At 40.1% G+C, this 24,728-nt stretch overlaps 1 protein-coding gene across 3 annotated transcripts in view; it reads right to left on the reverse strand.

Moving 5' to 3' along the window:
• Positions 1–1,369: 1,369 nt before the first annotated feature.
• HOATZ (HOATZ cilia and flagella associated protein) overlaps positions 1,370–24,728 on the reverse strand; it is a 30,298-nt gene continuing 6,939 nt past the window's right edge. For 2 of the 3 annotated variants that reach the window (XM_060180103.1, XM_060180102.1), the window contains 3 exons: positions 5,467–5,526; positions 4,005–4,057; positions 1,370–1,571 (listed from right to left, as the gene is read on the reverse strand). In XM_060180103.1, coding sequence (XP_060036086.1) covers positions 1,514–1,571; positions 4,005–4,057; positions 5,467–5,526 — 171 coding nt within the window. In that variant the 3' untranslated portion in view covers positions 1,370–1,513. The remainder of the gene's footprint in view (positions 1,572–4,004; positions 4,058–5,466; positions 5,527–24,728) is intronic. The other variant, XM_060180104.1, reaches the window with a different exon arrangement.

Genomic DNA, 24,728 nt, shown 5'->3' on the forward strand with positions numbered 1-24,728 from the left:
AATATTTATTTATTCCCTTTAGTTGCCATTGTTGTTTTATTGTTATAATTATTATTGTTGTTATTGTTGTCATCGTCGTTGAATAGGACAGAGAGTAATGGAGAGAGGAGGGGAAGACAGAGAGTGGGAGAGAAAGATAGACACCTACAGGACTGCTTCACCACGTGTGAAGCGACCCCCATGCAGGTGGGGAGCCGGGGGGTTGAACTGGGATCCTTACGCCGGTCCTTGTGCTTTGTGCCACATGCACTTAATCCGCTGTGCTATACTACTCGACTCCCAAGATTGCCATTTTACAACTTTCTAAATCTCCTTTTTATAGGTCTGCCTGCCTCTCCTCTGCTCAAAACATTTTTCTCCACTTAATATGACACTAACTGCTAGTTTTCCACTATTAGCCATTCTCCACTTCTTTTATTGATGGGGTCATTGTTTTATGTCTTCAACCTCAGGGCCCTGTTGATGCATGATTTTACCACTCTGGGCAGATTATTTTCAGACAGAGAAAAGAGACAGGCAAAGGTGGAGTGAAAAAGAAAGGCACCACAGCACTAGAGTTTCTTCATAGCATCTTCTGTATGGTACTAAGGCTCAAACCTAGAACATGCCATGACAAGGCAGGCACTCTACCCAGTGAACTACCTCTATGGCACAGAGATTCCTGAATTTTAACTAGGTGGATGGTCCCCATCTGGAGACTATTTCCCAGCTTTCTTTGAAGTTTGGTGTGTCCCTTTGACTAAGCTCTGTCTGTGAGTCACCCACTCCCCTGTTGGCACTCTGGAGTGGAAGCTATATTTTATAGAGGTTATGTACAGTTCCCTATGAAGGCAATTGGTAGCTCTGAATATGAACAATAAATGGTAGTTCTAAATGGAACTATGGCCTCTGGAGCAGAGTATACAGCTCTGAGCAGGACTGCCAGACAAATAGTTACTTACACTGTCCTAATAGATACCAGAAAGACTTCCCCTTGAAAGTGAGAGGGATTTACACTGGGATTATGGACATATGTGTTAGACATGGAATGCTAGAACTAGATAGAAACAATGACTTCTCACTTTAGACATTCTTCAGGCAGAACAGAAATGAATAAACCAAATTTTAAAAAACAGATTTTTTTTTTTAGCAGTAAGACTTTAAAATATTTGGGACTTCCCCCTTTATAAGTACTTTTTTACTTATAAAGTGAAAACTGGGGTACAAAAGTCAAGCTTTTTGTTTGTATGTTCTTAATATAGGTCAGACATAATAATTCTGGAAATAACCTTTCAAGTGAAAACAAGATAAATAGGAATTTGAGAATGTTTGAGAGAGGTGATTACGTGCTAGTAGTCAACAAGTAAAACAGACACAAGTAGTCATCAACTGGTAAAATTCCTAACAGTCTGAATGTTTCACTTTTATTTCTTTGTCTAGTTAAAGTAACTGATTCCAGCAGCTCTGATACATGAATAGGTTGTTTTCAAAGTGTAGGTCTAAGTGAGTCATCCAATACCACACATCAGTCAAATTACTTCAAGGCTTTAACTTCTTCTTTGTCTTCTTTATCTGACTCGGGTACCACTTTCCTGTTGGCAGTAACATGAATCAGTTCCAATAAACAAAGCTCCATGGTTGTAAACACATTACAGCCTGCATTCATGCTTGAAGACAACTTTTGCACTTTTCCCCAATACAAAGTCACTGTCTTGGATTTTGACTATGCAGTAGACTTTTACAACCAAGTATAAACTCATATGTGGAAGAAGGGGGGTGGGTCTTTATATTGTAGAGTGCTGTGTTTAGGGCATGGAGGCCTCCAGTCCTGTATATATTTTGATTCCCTAGGACTCAAACTTCTAAGAGTTCATCATTGGTAGCTGATTTCTTTTGGGCCATTTTTTTTTTCTAGTTAACTTTCTTTTTAAAATATTCCTGGGTGGATAAACATACTCCTACTAAAACTTTACTATGCACACATTTTCTAGTTCTTTTTTTTTTTTTCTGGCATAAGGAGGTCTGGTTTATCCTAAGAAAATCTGTTGGAGAAGAAATGCTACATCTGTGTAGGTCGAGGGATTTTGGATAGACAAGCAAGGTTAGGGGAGGAAAAAAGAGAACAAAATTGAAGTATTTTACAGCTGTGTTTAAAATATCTTGAATTAAAAAATTATACCCACCTGCAGAGGGAAAGCTTCACAAGTAGTGAAGCAGGGCCGCAGGTGTCTCTCCTTCACTATCTCCCTCACCCCTCAATTTCTTCCTATCTCTATCCAATATAAAATAAAAAAATATATAAATCAATGCATGGTACAAAACATAGCTTTCTCAATTAGCTAATACTTCTCTCCATGATATTTTTGAACTGTTGTTGTTGTCTTTTCTGAATCCTACAGTGTGTGTCTGATACTTTGGGTGACCTAGTTTCTCAGGGAGCTTACAATACAACCAGGCACAAGTCAGAAATATGTGAAAAGTGAACAAGTGGAGAATTGAATAATTGTAAAAAAAAAGAACTCAAAGTTGTGCATGAATCACTGCCAAAAGAATGGTACAGATAGTAACTGTATAAAGAAGCTCAGAGGAAGATGTCGACAGTAGAATGGAATGAAATTCTAGGCTTTGGGACAGAAAAGGGAAATAGCAAGTCAATTTATGAGAGGAATTAAACTAGCTTGCAAATCACTAAGTAACCTATCTGTTCAAGCTGGAAAATAATGGCTTTATCTTAGGCAAATCAATAGTAGCAGGAATATTCTGATTATTTCTGTAAAGACTGCACAGAAATCTAAGGCACTGAAGCTTTTTCAAGGAACGTTATTCACCCATCATTTGATCAGATGAGTGGACTGTTTTTCCACTGGACTGTTTTGCTCCACTGTTAGAAGCGAAGTCAAATTGTCTGGCTAAAAACAAACAAGAGTAAAATTGTTGAGCATTGTATAGATGCTATAGTTAGGTGATTAAATTATTTTTTCAGAAGTTTTAAAAATTAGTGTGGCCATATTCATTTTTCATTAAGGGCATTACTTTGATAACATCAAAAGAATCAGCATCAATACTCAATATCAGTGAGATAAGAATAAAACCTCTATTACTTTCTAACTGTTCTTCCCTGAATATAGGCTGGAAAGAAGTATTTGTTAAATTAATGTTGAGTCAGACACATTGGTTATCAGTCGTAAACAAAATTGGGGTACATTAAAAAAATATTAGGAGTTCTTTAGTGATTAATTGGTAATAGCTGGTTTCCTTTAAACTCTTCTGGACCATATACCTGGTTCTACTCTAACATTCCAGTTATAAGCTCTTAACCTGCCATTATGAGGCTACAGTCTTGTCAACTGAACTTAGTTTCAGTAACCTCAGGAATGCTATTGGTGGTTTCAGCGCTGGTCATGAAAAGATATGCTGACTAACTAGAAATGGGGCTTGGAAAGAATAGGGGTCACAGGATGGAGGGCAGGTGACTCTGGTAGCTTAGAATGGAAGGGAAGGAAAAAGAATGTCATTCAGGAGATTCAAGCCCATTCTGCTCTTACCATCTTGCACTAATGTTTGTGAGGACAGGAAAGTTTATTCAATGCGAAACATCTCTTATGCAGTGGGTGGGGGGTTAGAATATTTGAGGGTAGGGGGCAAAGTGAGTAAGAAAAAAAAAGAAGTGCTTCTTTGTGGGGGAACTAGAAAGGTGAGAATATATATTTTTTTAAATGTTTATTTTATTTATTTATTTCCTTTTGTTGCCCTTGTTTTATTGTTGTAGTTATTATTATTATTGTTGTTGTTGTTGTTGGATAGGACAGAGAGAAATGGAGAGAGGAGGGGAAGACAGAGAGGAGGAGAGAAAGACACCTGCAGACCTGCTTCACCGCCTGTGAAGCGACTCCCCTGCAGGTGGGGAGCCAGGGTTCAAACCGGGATCCTTATGCCAGTCCTTGTGCTTTGTGCCACCTGTGCTTAACCCGCTGCACTGCAGCCCAACTCCCAGGTGAGAATATTTTTGACAGAAGTAAACTTACTTTACTTTGTGTACTTTGGCCTTCGGTTTATAAGGAAGAGAAATCAGCTCTTTCTAAAAATAAAAACCAAAAGGGAATATTTTTACTTCAATCACTGGGTGGAATTTACTTACTTGAAAAGAAAGAAAAAAAACAAACCCTGAGGTGAAATTCTCACAGGGTTTATACAGACAAATATCTTAAAGTGGGAGACTGTAGGGTAAGAAATATTCCAAGTAGGCAAATTGGGATTCATTTGGGAGTGTATGTTTGCACATATGTAAGTATACATACAGGGCATTAGTACCATTTTGTAAAATTAATTTAGTTTTGAGAGAGACAGAGATAGAGAAAGATACCAGAGCACCTCAGCTGTACATATGCCAGTGTTAGGAGTTAAACTTGGTGCCTCAGGCATTCAAGTCCTGTTTGGCTCTCTCTCTCTCTCTCTCTCTCTCTCTATATATATATATATATATATATATATACACATTATGTATCATATATAGTATATGTTATATATATTGTTGTTGTTAAAATTGCTTTTATTTATTTAACAGTTGTTTTTCTATGCTCTAAACAAGACCAATTATTGTAAAACAAACATTATCATCATTAATTTTTTTTTTTATTATTATTGCCAGCACTCAGTGCCAGCACTACCACTCCTAGTGGCCATTTTTTTTTTTTCCATTTTATTGGCTAGGAAAGAAAAAATCTGAGAGAGGAGGAGAAGATAGAGGAGAGAGAAAGATCAACACCTGCAGACCGGCTTCACCGCTCCGGAAGTGTCCCCGCTGCAGGTGAGGAGCCGGGGCTACAACCCAGGTTCTTGCGCATAGCTCTATGTGTGCTTAGCTGGGAATAGCGCTATGTGTGCTTAGCCATGTGTACTGCTGCCTGACTCCCTAAGACAAACATTGTTGAAGGAGATGGTGCTATTATCCTACAGATTTATCATAGGTGACGATCACCTTTTTTTATTTTTATTTTTTTAATTGCCACCAGGGTTATTGCTGGGTCTCAGTGCCTGCATGAAAAACCGCTCCTGGTGGCGACTTTTCCTTTTCTTTTGAATTTGATAGGACAGATAGAAATTGAGAGAGGAGAGGAAGACAGAGAGAGAGATAGAGAGAGAGAGAAAGTGAGGCATCTGCAGCCCTGCCAGTGTCTTCCTGCATGGTATTGTGTGTGTTTAAATAGGTGCGACACTGCCCGGCCCACAACAATAACCTCTTGACATGACACCTCATCTCTATGCCAGCAGAGCTGCACTCTCAGGAGTGGGAGATATCTTTGATTCAGAGATGCTAGATTACCTACAGTCCTGCCCCCCTCCAGTTTATAGAAGACTCTGGAATATGGCTATCTAGGGTAAGGGGGCCAATCCATAGAGTCTCTCTTTGCCACAATTCACACACACACCCAACCGCGCCACACACACACACACACACACACACACACACACACACTATAATCTCACCAAAATCCGTTCTTCTCTTTGTTTTCTTAAGAGTTGAAGAATCTCATCTCTTCTTTTAGCCTGTTTAAAGGGGGAGGGGGAGTAGATGAGTCTTTTGATAAAATAACAAAACTGTTTCTGTTGAAGGTAGAATTTTTCCCATTTTTGTTCTTGTATTCTGTGGCAAATTTTAAAATTATTTTTCCATGATAGGTTTATTATTATTATTTTTTTCCACTAGAGTTATCTCTGTGGCTCGGTGCTACCACTCCCACAGGGCACTTTTTTTCTTCCTTTGTTCCTCTCTTTCTTTCTTTCTCTCTTTCTTTCTTTCTAGAGCAAACTTGAGAAGGGAAGGGGAAAAGACAAGGAGAGAGACACAGAAGATACCTGAAACACTGCTTCACTGTTCTTTGTAAAGTGTTTCCCCTGCAGGTGGGGAGTAGGGACTTGAATCTGGGTCCTTACACATGGTAACAGGAGTGCTCAATCAGGTGGTCCCAGATTTATACTTTTTATTTGTAATACAAGCTAGTTTTTTATTCTAGAGGATGCTGATTATTAAATAATTTAATTTGGATCCTAAATTCAAGGTTCTTCCTCCATGAGCGAATCTTGTCTGGACAGTGTTAAGAACTTTGTATATGCCTATGGCACTCTTTTTTCTTTTCTTTTCTTTTCTTTTCTTTTCTTTTCTTTTCTTTTCTTTTCTTTTCCTTTCCTTTCCTTTCCTTTTCTTTTCTTTTTTTTTTTTTTTTGCCTCTAGGGTTATTGCCAGGGCCGGGTGCCTGTACCAGGAATCCACTGCTCCTGGAGGCCATTTTTTTCCTTTTGTTACCCTGGTTATTTTACCATTGTTGTGGTTATTATTATCGTTGTTATTGATGCCGTTGTTGGTTATGACAGAGAGAAATGGAGAGAGGAGGGGAAGACAGAGAGGGGGAGAGAAAGATAGACGCCTGCAGACCTGCTTCACCGCTTGTGAAGTGACCTCTCTGCATGTGGGGAGCTGGGGGCTCGAACCGGGACCTTTACGCTGGTCCATGCACTTTGCGCCAAGTGTGCTTAACCCACTACGCTACCGCCCGACCCCCAAGAGTTTGTTGTTGTTGTTATTGTTGAGGTTTAGTTGGTGGTATGCTGTTTGTGTTTGCTGATCTTGTATTTTGCTACAAGCTAATAGTATTTTATTGAGATGCTTAATAGTTTGGGCTCTATTGTCAAAAAGAGCTGTGATTGGGAGTCGGGCTGTAGCGCAGCGGGTTAAGTGCAGGTGGCGCAAAGCACAAGGACTGGCATAAGGATCCCGGTTCGAACCCCGGCTCCCCACCTGCAGGGGAGTCGCTTCACAGGCGGTGAAGCAGGTCTGCAGGTGTCTATCTTTCTCTCCTCCTCTCTGTCTTCCCCTCCTCTCTCCATTTCTCTCTGTCCTATCCAACAACGACAACAACAATAATAACTACAACAATAAAACAACAAGGGCAACAAAAGGGAATAAATAAACTAAATAAATTAAAAAAATTTTTTTTTAAGTTTAAAAAAAAAGAGCTGTGATTATATCTAGTCCTGCCATTTAATAATTTGGGTACACTCTCCACATGAGTTTCTCCATACATAAAACAAGGTAAGAGTAGTGCCAAAGTGACTTGTCATAAGAAAAGAATGCCGGGGTTGGGCAATAGCGTAGTGGGTTAAGCATACGTGGCACAAAGCAAGGACCGGTATAAGGATACCGGTTCGAGCCCCCGGCTCCTGGGAGTCACTTCACAGGCAGTGACCGGTTCGAGCCCTCGGCTCCCATCTGCAGGGGAGTCGCTTCACAGGCAGTGAAGCAGGTCTGCAGGTGTCTATCTTTCTCTCCCACTCTCTGCCTTCCCCTCCTCTCTCCATTTCTCTGTCATATCCAAAAAACAGTATCAATGGCAACAATAACGACAACAAGGGCACCAAAAACGGAAAAAAATGGCTTCCAGGAGCAGTGGATTCATAGTGCAGGCAACTAGCCCCAGCAATAACCCTGGAGGTAAAAAAAAAAAAAAAGAAAAAGAAAAAGAAAAAGAAAAAAAAAGACCCTTAGTAGCTAGCATGTGGAACAGTCTTATTCTATCACACCCTTTGCCTTAGCTATCAAGGTATGCATACTCTCTAGTCAGTTTTCCTAAGTATAAATACTAATTTAGTGTAGGCATGAAGATTTATTAAGATAGATTGTATTTTTGGGGGTCGGGCGGTGGCGCAGTGGGTTAAACGCATGTGGCGCAAAGCGCAGGGACCGGCGTAAGAATCCCGGTTCGAGCCCCTGGCTCCCCACCTGCAGGGGAGTCGCTTCACAGGCGGTGAAGCAGGTCTGCAGGTGTCTGTCTTTCTCTCCCCTTCTCTGTCTTCCCCTCCTCTCTCCATTTCTCTCTGTCCTATCCAACAACGAATTGCGTCAACAAGGGCAATAATAATAACCACAATGAAGCTACAACAAGGGCAACAAAAGGGGGAAAAAATGGCCTCCAGGAGCGGTGGATTCATGGTGCAGGCACCGAGCCCAGCAATAACCCTGGAGGAGGAAAAAAAAAAAAAAGATAGATTGTATTTTTAAAAGACAAATGTAAGCACTATTTTTTTTCCCCCCAAAGGTCAGTTCTGTTCACTACTGAAGATAGCCAGGCAGAAAATTACACTCAGATTATTTGAGGACAAAAGAAAAAACTGAGACCTGACAAAGAGTCAAATGACTAAGTGGAATGAAAGAAACTCTACTTAGGCTGAGGTTTGAAGCAATGGAGAATAAACATAGGTTTGTTGTAGCCAGATAAAATAGAAATCCATTACAAACGCACTCAGTTGGAATTAATTGCCCTCATGCCACTGTCATGACATTGCACTTTCTACCTTTAGTATGGTATTGATCTTACTTTCCCTGCTTTATCTCTCATATTGCTACCATGTGTCTTTCAGAGTCTCACTCATCTTTTCAATCCTTCTTTCCTTGGAGAGTACTAGTGCCCTATAAAAGATGTTTAATGAATTTTTGTTGGAGTTGATTCACTGCTTAATATATAATTACTAGTCTAAGCAAAAAAGAGAGAGAGAGAGAGAAGTTCTAGAAAGTGAGCAGTGGTAAATATACACAGTGGTGAGTTTAGTTCTTAAAATCCTCTATGAACAAAAGGACACAATTATTTTCTATGTATTGCCAGAATGTTTTAATAAGAAGTAATTAGTTGCAAAACTCTAAATAATAATAGAGTAGAAATGCTCGTTCCTTTTTCTTTGGACAGCAGGCTCCTTTTCACTGTTTTCACTATCTAACCAGTCATGTGACATTAGAAATACAATTTTTAAGTGTGATTTGATTTTTTACTTCCTGAGAATGAACCAAATCATTGTAAGTAACAGTGTCATCAGAACAAAAACATTACCAACTGTTATAAGAAATCTTTGCCAGGACAATAAAATAAACTCAGTGGTAAGAGAAAGTCCTTACAGTTACTGAGGATATTTCTAGGGATAACTAATATACTCATTAATTTTATAACATCAAAGAAATTCTCATTTACAATCACAGTATTTTAATTGAACTCATTAATGAAATTCAATAAAACTTTTAAATGTATTAATTGGTAATACTAAGAGGGAGTCCATTTATACTAATATTTGAGGATTGTGTATTCTGTTCTATTTATATATTTATATTATTTTATATACTATTTATTTATGGACAGAAACAGAAATTGAGAGGGAAGAGAGAGATAAAGAGAGAGAGAGAGAGAGAGATAGGATCTCAGCACTGTTTTTACTACTCTTCCACCCTGAAGGTGGGGACCAAGACTTTAGAGTGCCTAAAGGAACCTTACAACTATTTACTCTACTTGGTCCTTGCACACTGCAATGTGTGTGCTGTAGCAAGTGCACAACTGCCTGGCTTTCTCCCTCTCCCCCTTTCTCTTTCTTTTTTCTTTCTCTTTCCCTTTCTCTGCCGTCTCCTCCTCCTCCTCCTCCTCCTCCTCCTCCTGTATTTTTTAAAAAATATTTATTTATTCCCTTTTGTTGTCCTTGTTTTTTTTTTAATTGTTGTAGTTATTATTGTTGTTGTTATTGATATTGTCCCTATTGGATAGGGCAGAGAGAAATGGAGAGAGGAGGGGAAGACAGAGAGGGGGAGAGAAAGACAGACACCTGCAGACCTGCTTCACCACTTGTGAAGCAACTCCCTGGCAGGTGGGAAGCCGGGGGCTTGAACTGGGATCCTTGAGCCGGTCCTTGCTACCCCCAACCCCTCCTTCTTCATTCTTTCTTTTGCTACCTGGGTTTTTGCTGAGACTTTACACTGTTACTGGTTGACTTTTTTGTTCTGTGAAATTGTGAAGCTTCCCCTTTGCATGGTGCTCCTATGTGGTGGCTAAGGGCTTGAATGCAGGTCCTCACACACGGTAAAGTGTGTGCTCTGCCAGGTGAGCTATCTCCCAACCTCCTGTACTATTCATTAACATAAATTACGGAATTAAAATTGATTCCAGGAAATTAGGATAAATTTAATGTCTCATAGATGGTTAAGGAATTTTAGTGTCACTTGAAAATGTAAATTATTGAGTTCAAACAACTTAAGTAACAACATATATTAGTGGAGTCAAAGACATTTGGGTTTCTAGTAGAAAGTTTGTGCTCTGGAAATATACAAAACATAGGGAACTACATAGCCCAGCTTGACGTCAGCTTTGTTCACAGTTTACTTATTTTATAGCATAATGTAGCACTCAGTTAAAACATGGTGAGAGGATAAAGAATAGCTGAATTGTGGCAGTTTACTTTTTTAAATTAAAAAATTTATTAGTGATTTACAACATTATAAGATAACAGGTATATAGTTTCACTCCACAACCACCACCAAAGCTTTGTGCCTCCATTATTGTAGTGGCATTTTGACACTGGTGAGCTTTCACAGATCTTATTGAAATTCATGGTAGGATGTTTTTAATTGTTTTATCAGGTGAGTAATGCTTTACATGGTAAACTTTTTTTTTTTTTAACTATATTACTGATACAGCATCAAGATTTTTGTGGTTTAACAGAGAGAGGTTGAACACATCTGTTTTTTTTTTCTTAAGACTAAAATTCAATTTTTAATTTTATTTATTTGTTTTATGTGGATCCAGGGATTGAACCTGAGGTCTCATGCATATGTGATAGCCCAGAGTGGCTTCTCTAGCCTACTATCCTATTCCTTATTTTTTGGTTTCTTCTTCCTTTCTTCCTTTCTTTATTTCTTCCTTCCCCCATCCATCCTTCCTTCCTTCCTTCCTTCCTTCCTTCCTTCCTTCCTTCCTTCCCTTCCTTCCTTCCTCTCTTTTTCTCTTCTTTATATATATATTTTTCTTTACCAGAGCACTGCTGAATTTTGGCTTATGGTGGGTGCTGGGAATTGAATATGGGACCTCAGAACCTCAGGCATGAGAATCTGTTTGTACAACCATTATGTTTCTCTCCCCAACCCCTATTCATTATTATTATTATTATTATTAGAGAGAGAGCATGGAGAGACACCACAGCATAGCTCCATTATTCATGATGCTCCTCCTGGTGCTCCCATGTGGTGGCACTGGGACTGGAACTCACGCCCCCATGCACAACGAGGTGTGTGTTTTACTAGGTGAGCTATCTGCTAAGGAGAGAATTTAATTTTATGCCAATGACAGGGAGTTTAGTGTCCAATGGCAGCTGTAGAGAACTGGAATTCTTCTACACAGTCTTGACCACCATTTGGTTCCATCTTTCTTCTACATTACAAATGCAATATTGAGGAAGGTGAGAATGACTATTGATTTCAGGTATAACTATTTATTTATATAAAATTTCACATTTGGGCTTGATTCCAAAAGGCAGCATGTGCCTCTTGGCTTGAAGCTTGTTGATTTTCATTACAAAATGCTTCAACTATGATTTACTCTATGAATTTACTACCATCTCCTGCACTTATTAATTGAAACTTGCTATGCCAATCCTGCCACTTCCATATAGTAAATGGCATCTACTAAAAGGATAAGATAACAAAACTGTTGAACCGCAAATGATCTATTATGCACTTTAAAGGATAGCCTGAATGTTCAGTGAAAAGCTCTTCTTCAGTACTAATCTGATTTTAGAAGGTAGACCTGACTGAACAGTGCTTGGGAGTAGATGGAAGATGTTAAAAAGATTATGTCAGAGGCAGGAAGAATGCTGACTTGTAGGAAAATCATGCATATTTAAGCTCGTTCCTGAATCTCCTAGAAATTGCTTGATACTGGCTCATTTCCCAGTTCTGACATATAGAATTATCATTTGAAAATATGGCTTACTTAAAATGAGGAAAATATATCAATCATTACATAACAGTAAGTCAATTTTCCTTAAATGTAGATCTCAACAAAATAGAAATGTATCTGTCATGAAGAAGAAATAAACAGGGGTTGGGTGGTAGCACCCAACCACTTGGTTGAGCATAAATGTGACAATGTGCAAAGGCCCAGGTTCGAGCCCCTAGTCCCCACCTGCAGAGGAAAAGCTTCATGAGCAGTGAAGTACAGGTGTTTTTCTATCCCCTCTCAATTTCTGGCAGTTTCTATCTAATAATAAATAAAGATAATAAAATAATTAGAAAAGAAAAAATGTTTTCTCAGTTCTGTTATATATTTTCCTTAGTTCTGTTACATATGCTTAGTGAAGCCAATAATAACTGAAGAGCAAAACTCTTGTTCGAAAACATTTACACAAAACAAATGAGTGAAAGCTATAAAGTGATATTTTAACTGCCTCACAGGCAGTGGGTAGTTCATCTGGAGACTACTTTCCTTGCATGTGTGAGGCCTTGGGTTTGGCTTCTAGCATCCAATCTCTATCTCTCAGAAAGAGAAAAAAGAGTGGGGAAAGGAGAGACTTATACAAAAAGATAAGAGACCACAGTACCCTCTACTGTCTCTGGACCTCCCCAGTTGTTGCCCATGATGCTTCCATGCGATGCTGTGAACCCAAGGCCTCACTCAGCATGGCTTGATTGATACTCTACTAGGTGAACTATCTCCTGCACCCCCCCCCCCCAGGTATTTTTGATCGCACTGCATGTGACTAGTATAGTTCTTCATAGAATAAGATAAAACAATGACAGAGCCCCACCCTACTAGGGAAAGAGAGAAGCAGACTGGGAGTATGGATCGACCAGTCAATGCCCACGTTCAGAGGGGAAGCAATTATAGAAGCCAGACCTTCCACCTTCTGCAACCCACAATGACCTTGGGTTATTGAGGGATAGAGAATGGGAAAGCTATCAGGGGAGGGGATGGGATATAGAGATCTGGTGGTGGGAACTGTGTGAAGTTGTACCCCTCCTATCCTACAGTTTTGTTAATGTCTCCTTTTTAAATAAATAAATAAATAAAGATAAAACAATGAAATACACACACACACACACACCACACACACACACACACACACACACACACACACACACAGAAAGAGAGAGAGAGAGACATATATCTCCCTATTATGTGACTCCATAAAGAAAATCTGAAGGTCTTTTTCTCTTGCCTTTGATGGAGGCAAAGGGGAAAGGGAGACTATACCTTTGATTTCGGTAATGCCATCATCATTCTTTGATTCACCTGATCCACATAATAATCTTGTTCTTCAACAAATCTTATCTGACTTGCCCCACTGCATATATGGTTTGAAATCCTAGTTTAAACAAGGATTCTAGTAACTGAATGCATAGTTCTACATTTATTTAAAAATTGTTTGACTCTATTTTCTTCATTATTTTTCAGTAGTTTTATTCCTTTTTTTTTCCTTTTTTTTTTTTTGCCTCCAGGGTTATCACTGGGGCTTGGTGCCTGTACCACGAATCCACTGCTCCTGGAGGCCAGTCTTTACCATTTTTGTTGCCCTAGTTGTCATTGTTGTTATTGTTGTCATTGATATTGTTGTTGGATAGGACAGAGGGAAATTGAGAGAGGAGAGGAGACATGGAGGAGAGGAAGACAGAAACCTGCAGACCTGCTTCACCGCTTGTGAGGTGACCCCCCTTGCAGGTAGGCAGCTGGGGGCTCAAACTGGGATCCCTATGCTGGTCCTTGCGCTTCGAGCCATGTGCGCTCAACCTGCTGGCTACTGCCTGACCCCCAGTTTTACTCTTTCTTATATTTTACAAGCAGATAGTGTAGGTCCTGGCCTAATGGTACCTTGGGCTTTAAAAATGTTTCTAGTTTTACTTATTTTTAGAGAGACAGAGAAAGAGGAGGTAGAAAGAGGAGGGTGAAGGAGAGGAAAAGAGAGGGAGAGGGAGAGGGAGAGGGAGGGAGAGAGAGAGAGAGGGAGAGAGAGAGAGAGAGAGAGAGAGAGAGAGAGAGAGAGAGAGAGAGAGAGAGAGAGGAAACACCAGTAAAGCTTCCTTCAGAGTGGTGGTGGCCAAACTTGAACCTGGGTTGTGCATATGGCAAAGTTGCATACTATCCATATGAGCTATTTCACCTTCCTGCTTTTATTTTGTTTTTAAGATGAATGTGTATAGAAGATAAAGTATACCTATCTTTGTCAAAAAGAAGGGTATGATTCTATCTGACTCTGGGTCAGTCTAGGACTATTAATTCAGCTGTTTAATCTCCAAACTTTCTCCAAGTATGTTTTCATGACTTGTAGATGTTACTAAAGAAGACTGAGAATTGGGGAGCTTCATTTGTCAACTGTAAATGTTCTCCCAGATTGGATAATGTCTATGAATAACTTAGTACTATAGATGATGGAAAAGATTGAGGGGGCAGAGTGGTGACTTACCTGGTCAAGCGCATGTATCACCAAGCTCAAGGACCCAGGTTTAAGCCCCCCCTCTCCATCTGTAGGGGATCTGCTTCATGAGCAGTGAAGCAGGTCTGCAGGTGTCTGTCTTTCTCTCCCTCTCTATCTCCCTGTCATCTCTCAATTTCTCTCTATCCTATCTAACAACAACCAAAAGGAAAAAATGGCCATGGGAAGTGGTGTATTTGTAGTGCTGGCACTGAGCCCCAGCAATAACCCTGGTGGCAAATAAATGAATAAATAAATAAGTAAAAAGTAATTCATACTGTAATCTTTTAATTATCATTTGCTTGTTAATGTGAAGCACAGTATGTTTTCATAACTCTCTCACTTAACATAACTTGACATATTAGGAACAACAAGAATTTAAATGACTAGCTTATGTTAGGGAGGAATCTTCTCCATTTTATGGAAGAAAAGGAACTTTGTTGATATTATACCATGGGGATAGAAAAACCTAAAATAAAGGTAGACAACACTTACTAAGAAAACTGAAATTTATTTATTGATTTATTTAGGAGTATTTTAGTTCTAAATATAAACTTATATGTTTAGAACTCTTTTCTTCTTCCTCTTCCTCCTCCTCCTCCTCCTTTTTAAAATATTTTTTATTTTTATAAGAGCACTGCTCAGCCCTGGCTTATGGTGGTGTGGTGGGTTGAGCCTATGGCTTTGGAGCCTGAGGCATGAGAGTCTGCTTGCTGTTTGCATAACCATTATGCTATCTACTTTTTTTTTTTTTTTTTTTTGCCTCCAGTTGCTGGGACTTGGTGCAGGCACTATGAATCCATTGCTTCTGGAGGGCATTCCCCTCACCCCCATTTTATACACTAGGACAGAGAGAAATTGAGAGGGGAGGGGGAAGACAGAGAGAGAGAAAGACAGACACCTGCAGATTTGCTTCACTGTTTGTGAAGCACCAGCCCCTGTAGGTGGGGAGCGGGGGCTCGAACCCAAGTCCTTGAGCTTAGTACTAATTGTGCTTAACTGGGTGTGCCACCACCTGACCCCTGGAAATTGAAGTTTATAAAGGAAGCTAGCCCTATTCATATTTTATTTTCCCTGAGTACTGGAATCTCACTGGGGCTTTGTGCCTGGATGATTCTACCACTCCCAGCATATATATGGTATATATATTTTTCCACAGAGTGTTAAAGGCATAGAGAAAGAGACACCACAACACTGCTTGACTATTTATGCAACTTCTTTTTGCTTGGTGCTTTTATGTGACGGCTGGGTGTCTGAGCCCCCAGTCCCTGTACATAGGAAAGTGTGTGCTCTACACAGTAAGGCCTCTTCCTAGTCCTAGTCATTCTGACACCAAAGGGAATTGTCTTTATATATTTGTGCATCTTGGCCATCACTGAGGAAATTTCCTATGTTTTTAGCTTGACTGTAAAAGTGACTTTTAATGATTCTGATTACGTTTATGATTCAGTACCTCAAGACTGCTTGCTCACCATAGTCTTGATTTTGGTTCATGGAAGTGCAAACTCAATTTTGAGAAAGACTTCCACTATTGCCAGTATATATCTAAAGGCTGGGTGATAGGACAGGTTAAAACCCCATGTCCCGGGGCCAGATGGTGGCACACGCAGTTCAGTGTATAAATTAGTGTGCACAAGGACCCGTGTTGAAGCCCCTCATCCCTGTCAGTGTGTGTGTGTGGGGAGCTTCATGAGTGGTGAAGCAGTGCTGCAGGTGTCTCTCTCCTTCTCTCTCTCCCCCTTCCTTCTCAGTTTCTCTCTGTCTCTATCCAATAAAAGAATAAATAAATAAATAAATAAATAAATATTTTAAAAAAACACTCACATACTGTAAAAACTGTCTGGGGGTGGCCCAGTAGGTAGCATAGTGGATAATGCATGGTGTCCCCAGTTTAATTCCTGGCATTGCACATGTTAGAGTGATACACTGGTTCTTTCTCCTCCTCCCCTCTCTAATAAATAATAAAAAAATAGATCTTTAGAAGAGAGTATGCCTGGGATGTTGATACATAGACTGGATAGTTCCCCTGTAGAAGCTTTTAGTTTATATTCACTCATGTTAAAACTTTGGTCCCAGATGGACATTTACAAATATATCATGTGTGTGTGTGTGTGTGTGTATGTGTGTGTGTGTGTGTGTGTGTGTGTATACCTTAAAACACTGCTTTGATCTCTCCTTTCTTCTTCCAGATAATGAATTATTTATAATTTTTCTTCATAAAGAGATAATAAGCTAAAGAGCTTTCTTAAAGGTGGCAAAACTAAAAAGCAAATTAGTCTTATGATTTCAAAGAATTAGCTGACTATTCATTTATTATGTTTTCAGGCTACTTTAGAACTCTCAGAGGAAGAATAATGGTCCAGTATAGTGCTCTAAGGTTTCCTTTACGGACAGAGTAAGCCATTTAATCTTGACAGACTCAATTGTTTTTGATTTTCTGCCATGGACATCCATCACATAAATAGTAGTTGTGATTAATAGCATTTTGTTCACTAACCAAAAAGCATTTATACTGTATACCTAGAAAGTATTCCAAAAATAGAGGATAACATTAAAGCTTAATAAAAGTTCAACAACTGAAAAATCAATATCAGTTGTGGAGAAAGAGCTACAAATGCACTTTTAGGAGAAATGGAAAATAAATTATGAGATTTACACTAATTTTGAGGAGAACTGGAAGAATAAAACTTAAATAAAAGAAAGTTGAGGGGGTCGGGCGGTGGCGCAGTGGGTTAAATGCATGTGGCGCAAAGCGCGGGGACCGGTGTAAGGATCCCGGTTCGAGCCCCGGGCTCCCCACCTGCAGGGGAGTCGCTTCACAGGCGGTGAAGCAGGTCTGCAGGTGTCTATCTTTCTCTCCCCTTCTCTGTCTTCCCCTCCTCTCTCCATTTCTCTCTGTCCTATCCAACAACGAATTGTGTCAACAAGGGCAATAATAATAACCACAACGAAGCTACAACAAGGGCAACAAAAGGGGGGAAAAATGGCCTCCAGGAGCGGTGGATTCATGGTGCAGGCACCGAGCCCAGCAATAACCCTGGAGGAGGGAAAAAAAAAAAAAAGAAAGTTGATGGATTTGCTTTTTCCTTTTTTTTTTTTTTTTTTGCCACCAGGTTATTCCAGGGCTTCAGTGCCTACACATCTCTACTGTTTGAGGTGGCTATCCTTCCCCCCACGTTTCCTTTTCTTTTTGATAGGTGTTAAGAGGCAGAGAGAAATAGAAATAGAGAGGGAGAAAGACAGAGAGGTGATAAATTTACAGCATTGCTCTACTGCTTGTGTGAATCTTCCACCCTGCAGGTGGGCAGGGAGTCCTCATGCTTGGTAACGTGTGCGCTAGTGGGTGAGCCATCACCCAGCTTGTTTCTCCATTTTAATAGGCAAGGTATACCAGGAATTTACTTGTCAACATGTATTTTCAAAATATGGAAATTATCTTAAATAGATCACTGTAAATGTTTTTCTTTGTGAAAAAGAACCTTGCCACTCCCTACTTAATTTCTTCCTTTCTCCCTTTCTTTTTTCTTTTCTTTCTTTTTTTTTGCCAATCCCCCTTCCCCCTTTTCTTTTGCCTCAGTTGCTGCGGCAGACTCCACCGCTCTCAGCAGCCATTTTTTTCCTCTTTCTCTTTCTCTCTCTCCCTTCCTTCCTTTCTCTTCTTCCTTCCTCTATCTTTTTCTCTTTTTTTCCTAAACTTTTATTACTAGATAGGACAGAGCTAAAATGAGAGAGGGTGGGAAGATAGAGAGGAAGAGAGAAAGAAAGACATCTGCAGACCCGCTTCACCACTTGTGAAATGGACCCCCTTCAGGTGGAGAGCTGGGGCTCAAACTCAGGTCCTTGCACTTGTGATATGTGTATATCCCTGCCTGGCCCCATTAACTCTCTATTTTCTACCATCAAACTATAGATACTAGAATGATGATGATAGCAATTCGTAGAGAATACTATAGTTTTGGAGAAACAGCAAAACTAGGTTCTGTGTTTCAATAAGAACAGATCTGTAAGATCAAAGCAAAACTGAGATGAGAGGTGATGTGCTAAAATGAACTTAAAGCAAACTAGCAACCATATAAATCTTTGGGAACTTTCTTATAGAAATAGGTAACCTAGAAAGATTTGTATGTGTAAGTGCTAAACTATGTGGAAATACCACTATATAAAGCATATGCGGGGCAGGGGGTAGATAGCACAATGGTTATGCAAACAGATTCTCATGCCTGAGGCTCTGTCAAGTCCCAGGTTCAATCCCCCGGACCACTATAGCCAGAGCTGAGCAGCGCTCTGGTAAAAAAAAGAAAGAAAGAAAGAAAGTGAATTTGGGAGTTGGGCTGTAGCGCAGCGGGTTAAGCGCAGGTGGCGCAAAGCACAAGGACTGGCATAAGGATCCCGGTTCGAACCCCGGCTCCCCACCTGCAGGGGAGTCGCTTCACAGGTGGTGAAGCAGGTCTGCAGGTGTCTATCTTTCTCTCCTCCTCTCTGTCTTCCCCTCCTCTCTCCATTTCTCTCTGTCCTATCCAACAGCAACAATAATAACTACAACAATAAAACAACAAGAGTAACAAAAGGGAATAAATAAATAAAATAAATATTAAAAAAAGAAAGTGAATTTAAAGCATATGTGTACTTATTAATTTAATTATGCATCCATTCATTTATTCAATCAAAGCATTTCAATACCCTGAAAGGCACCATATGTTAGATATGACCTCTGTCCTTACAGAGGAAAACAGAATGCACATTTGTTTATGGCAAGCAAAGCATGGCTAGGCACTTTACATCTATCTACTCTACTTGGTAGCTAATTTTATCATTCCTTCTTTCTATTTATTTATTTATTTATTTATTCCCTATTGTTGCCCTTGTTGTTTTACTGTTGTAGTTATTGATGTCGTTTTTGGATAGGACAGAGAGAAATAGAGAGAGAAGGGGAAGACAGAGAGGGGGAGAGAAAGATAGACACCTGCAGACCTGCTTCACCACTTGTGAAGCGACTCCCCTGCAGGTGGGGAGCCACAGGCTTGACTGGGATCCTTACACCAGGCCTTGCACATTTCACCACCTGAGCTTAACCCACCCCTACTCCCCATTCCTTCTTTCTTTTTCTCCTTTCTTTTTTTCCTTATTCCTTCCTTTCTTTCTTCCTTCCTTCCTCTTTCTTTCTTTTGTCTTTGTGCTCTGGGCTGGCTCTTTCATTCATAGATAGATAGATAGATAGAGACCACAGCACCGAAGCTTCCTCCAGTGTGTGTGGGGCTGGGCTTGAATCTGGGTCACAGGAATGACAAAGCCATTTCCCCTTTTATAAATGATAGAGCTGAGACTCACAGGGGTTAAATTAAGTTACTCAAGGTCATCTGAAATTTATGTCAGTGGCTGAGTTAGACTTTCAAGTCCATCTGGTCTCCAAAGTCCACTCTGATCTAACAGGAAAGACAGAAATATGTAGTTCATCTGCAATACACATGTAAGACACTGACAGAGGGGGTTGAGCAGTGTTGCACTCAGTTGAGTGCACATGTTACTGTGCACAAGAGCCAGGACTCAAGCACTTGCTCCCACCTACAGGGTAGATGCTTCACGAGTTGTGAAGCAGGTCTGTAGGTGTCTATCTTTCTTTTTTAAATTTTTTATATTTATTTATTTATTTTCCCTTTTGTTGCCCTTGTTTTTTTTATTCTTGTAGTTATTATTGTTGTTATCGTTGTTGGATAGGGCATAGAGAAATGGAGAGAGGAGAGGAAGACAGAGAGGGGGAGAGAAAGATAGACACCTAGAGACCTGCTTCAGCACCTGTGAAGCGACTCCCTGCAGGTGGGGAGCCGGGGGCTCGAACCGGGATCCTTACCCAGTCCTTGTGCTTTCCGCCACGTGCGCTTAACCCACTCTGCTACCTCTGGACTCCCAAGTGTGTCTATTTTTCTTCACCCCCATCTCCCCTCCCCTCTCAATTTCTTTCTGTCCTATCTAATAAAATAGAATTTATTAAAAAGGGAAAAAAATTGTCACCAGAAGCAGTGGATTCATAGTGCTGGCACCTGGACCCAGAGCTAGCCTGAGTGGCAAAATAAGGAAAAAAAAAAACCCATACTCATAAATAATGAGTCAAGGAAGATATCACAAGGTAAGCAATCAAAATTAAAATAAAGAAAGAAAAGAAATGATAGATACTGTAAAAGGAGTAAATGCAATTTGTCTTGTAAGACTTAAAGGGATATTTTCTTTCTTTTAAAAAAAATATGTGTTTATTATTGGCTAGAGATAGAGAGAAATTGAAAGGGGAAGAGGAGATAGAGAGGGAGAGAGACACCTGCAGCCCTGCTTCACCAGTTGTGAAGCTTTCCCTCTGCAGGTGGGGAGCAGGGCCTTGACCGGGTCCTTGCACACTGTAGTGTGACCGCTTAACCAGGTACACCACCCCCGGCCCCCAAAAGGAGCTTTTCATTCTGCTAATCTACGTCCCCTCTGGAAAGGCTTTACAAAGAAACTGGCATTTGAACTAGACCTCGAAGACAAAGGAGAAAGAACATTTTATTTAGCGACACAAAAGAGCAGATTGGAAAACTATTTCTAGTCCCATGGGCTGGAAACAGTGTTTCTCCTATTTATACTCATACCACACTTTCCAATTTCAGATTATTCGGCATCATTTCTGAACAATGCCATAGCCAGCCATCATTACAATACAATGAATCTCATGGGCTTTGTGGTTAGGGTACAGGTTTTAAATCTAGGCTCTGCTTCTATAGGTTATGGCAACTTTGGAAAACCATTTAAGCTTTGTTTGGTGAAGTTAGGGTGATCATCATGCGGTGATTTTAAAGAGAGTATGAGTTATATCTGTAAACTGATTGGCACAGTATATGGAAACATGCCAGGTTCTCCCTCAAATTGACAGTTAAGAATACCACATTATAGATATGTCTGAGGATATCTGTGAGAGCATTTTGCCACTTCTTGCTTTACTCGATGCTTGCTACACTATGGTGTTGTCTGAACAGTACTGCACTGCGCAGTGCTGACTCAACTCTTCTGTTTATAAGCACAAGTCACAGTATCACTAACATTTTCTCCTACTGGCTTGTGTTGTTAGACTGCTTCTGCTCTCAACAAATGGAGTCTTCTATAATGTACTGCAGAGCCCACTTGACTTAATGTATAATTTGGCAGATGTCAGAGAATTGCACATATATGCTTAGATTTAGAGAAAAAACAACAACAAAAAAAAAAACCAAGGAGGTAGTGGCCAGCCACTTACTACCTTGATAGCACTTATGGGGGGAGGTACACAGCGTATTTCAGCCTAGTGACTGAGAACCAGCTTTGGGGGATGGGGGGGGGTCATGAGGAGAAGAGTGGGAGTTTGTTATGTACAGATTGGAAAGGAACTTGACTGTCATGCTGAGGATTTAGTTAATATTTTGCAGAGATGGAAAATCATGGTGGTAAAATAAATGAAAGCAGGTGTAGGAACTGAATGGTGTTTCTCCAAAGCTGCTGTGCCGATACCCCCAGTGTAACTTTGTTTGGAGAAAGGGATTTTAGTGGGGTACTAAGGTTAGATGGAATAATAAAAAAAATGGGAAATTAATATGATAGAATTGTTGTCTTTACAAAACAAGGAAGAGAGAGTGGGGGGATAGCATAATGGTTATGCAAACAGACCCTCATACCTGAGGCTCTGAGGTCCCAGGTTCAGTTCCCCCAACCACCATAAGCTGAAGCGGAGCATTGCTCTGGTGTAAATAAATAAATAAATAAATAAATAAATAAATGAAGCAAGCAAGCAAGAGCACTTGGTAGATGACTCATCCCATAGGACACTTATCTCCATTGTGCGTGGAGCCATGGGTTTAATGCCTCAAGTTGCATGGGAGCACCGTGGGCAGCATCAGGGGAGCTCCATGGATCAATAGTGGAACAATGCAGTGGTGTCTCTGTCATTCCCTTTCTACTTTCTTCTAAATAAAGAATGAAAAAAAAATAGGGGACAGGTGGGGGCGCACCAGGTTAAATGCACATAGTCCAAAGTGGAAGGACCCGTGCAAGGATCCAGATTGCAGCTCCCTGCCCCCCCATCCACAGGGAGGTTGCTTTGAAAGCAGTGAAGCAGGTCTGCAGGTGTCTATCTTTCTCTCATCCTCTCTCAGTTTCTCTCTGTTCTATCCAATAAAATGGGGGAAAAACGGTCCTCAGGAGCAACGGATTCATAGTGACAGCGCTAAGCCATAGCAATTACTCTGGAGGCAAAAAATGAATGAATGAATGAATGAATGAGTGAATGAATAGAAGAAGCAAGCAAGCAAGCAAGGAAGGAAGGAAGGAAGCAAGGAAGAAAGGAAGGAAGGAAGGAACAAAGGAAGGAAGGAAGAAAGTTGAGCTGGTGAGGTCATACAACAGTGGTCTTGTCCACGTGTGCAGCCATGGGTTCATGCCCCAGTGTCACATTTAAGAAAAATGAAGAAACATCTGAGCTGTCTTCCTTTTCTATGTTTGGACATAATGAAAGGGACACCGTTTACAAGCCTTTATCTGAAATGACTCCTGATGGCACCCTAATCTTGGATTTTTGGCCTTCAGAAAAGAAAACTTGTTTTTTTTTTTTTTTTTTTTTTTGCCTCCAAGGTTATCTCTGGGGTTCAGTGCTGGCGCTTTGAACCCACTGCTCCTGGAGGCCATTTTTTTCCATTTTTATTGGATAGGATAGAAAAAACTTGAGAGGGGAGGGGAAGATAGAGAGGGAGAAAGACAGACACCTGCAGACTTGCTTCACCACTTGTGAAGCCCCCGCCTCCCATAGGTGGGGGGAAATCTAACTAGGATCTTTACGTGTTCCCTGTGCTTCATACTAAGTGCACTTAACCCAGTGCGCCACTGACCAGCCTCAAAAACACAGTTTTTTTATATTTATTTATTTATTTATTTTCCCTTTTGCTGCCCTTGTTTTTTATTGTTGTAGTGGTTATTATTGTTGTTGTTATTGATGTCATCATTGTTAGGACAGAGAGAAATGGAGAGAAGAGGGGAAGACAGAGAGGGGGGAGAGAAAGATAGACACCTGCAGACCTGCTTCACTGCCTGTGAAGCGACTCAAACCTGGATCCTTAAGCCAGTCCTTGAGTTTCACGCCACATGAATTTAACCCGCTGCACTAAACCTGCTGCGCTATTGCCTGACTCCCTTAAAAACATGTTTTTTTTTATAAATTAGATAAACTATTAATTTTATTATGAACATCAACCTAGCAACATGATGAGTAACACATGTAGTGTGTAATATATAGAGCATAGTTTTAGAAAGATTTTCCCAACACTACCTTCTCAAATTAGGGTACTAGAAATGATATAGAAATCCAAGCTACTCTTGAATAATTAAAAATTAACAAATATTTCTAAATGAACAATTCCATTTATTGCACATAATAGTTTGAAATGATGCCAAACTTATTTGTCAAACAAATACTTTATTTTAGTAACTACAATATACATTTTATTATCATATCTGTATAGTAAATATACCACATTATACAGATAGAAAACTCAGGTTCTTCAAGAACATTGATTCAAATACTCTAGATCTTTCTGAACTTTTTAAAAAATTTCTTTATTGGGGAATTAATGTTTTACATTCGACAGTGAATATAGTAGTTTGTACATGCATAACATGCATTTCCCAGTTTTCCATATAACAATACAACCCCCACTAGGTGCTCTGTCATCCTTTTTGGACCTGTATTCTCCCACCCACCCACCCAGAGTCTTTTACTTTGGTGCAATACGCCATTCCAGTTCAGGTTCTACTTGTGTTTTCTCTTCTGATCTTGCTTTTCAACTTCTGCCTGAGAGTGAGATCATCCCATATTCATCCTTCTGTTTCTGACTTATTTCACTTAACATGAATTTTTCAAGGTCCATCCAAGATTGGCTGAAAACGGTGAGGTCACCATTTTTAATAGCTGAGTAGTATTCCATTGCATATATATACCACAACTTGCTCAGCCATTCATCTGTTGTTGGACACCTGGGTTGTATCCAGGTTTTGGCTATTACAAATTGTGCTGCTAAGAACATATGTGTACACAGATCTTTTGGGATGGGTGTGTTGGGTTCCTTGGGATATATTCCCAGGAGAGGAATTGCAGGATCCTAGGGTAGGTCCATTTCTAGCCTTCTGAGAGTTCTCCAGACTGTTCTTCACAGAGGTTGGACCAATTGACATTCCCACAAGCAGTGCAGGAGGGTCTGTTTGACCCCATAACCTCTTGGCATATGCTGCTGCTGCCTTTTCTGATGTATGACATTCTCACAGGAGTGAAGTGGTATCTCATTGTTGTCTTGATTTGCATTTCTCTGACAATCAAAGATTTGGAGCACTTTTTCATGTGTTTCTTGGCCTTTTGAATCTCTTCTGTGAATATTCTGTCCATGTCCTCTCTCCATTTTTGGATGGGGTTATTTGTTTTCTTGTTGTTAAGTTTG

The sequence above is a fragment of the Erinaceus europaeus genome, chromosome 20, assembly GCF_950295315.1.
Source record: "Erinaceus europaeus chromosome 20, mEriEur2.1, whole genome shotgun sequence".
NCBI lineage: Eukaryota > Metazoa > Chordata > Mammalia > Eulipotyphla > Erinaceidae > Erinaceus > Erinaceus europaeus.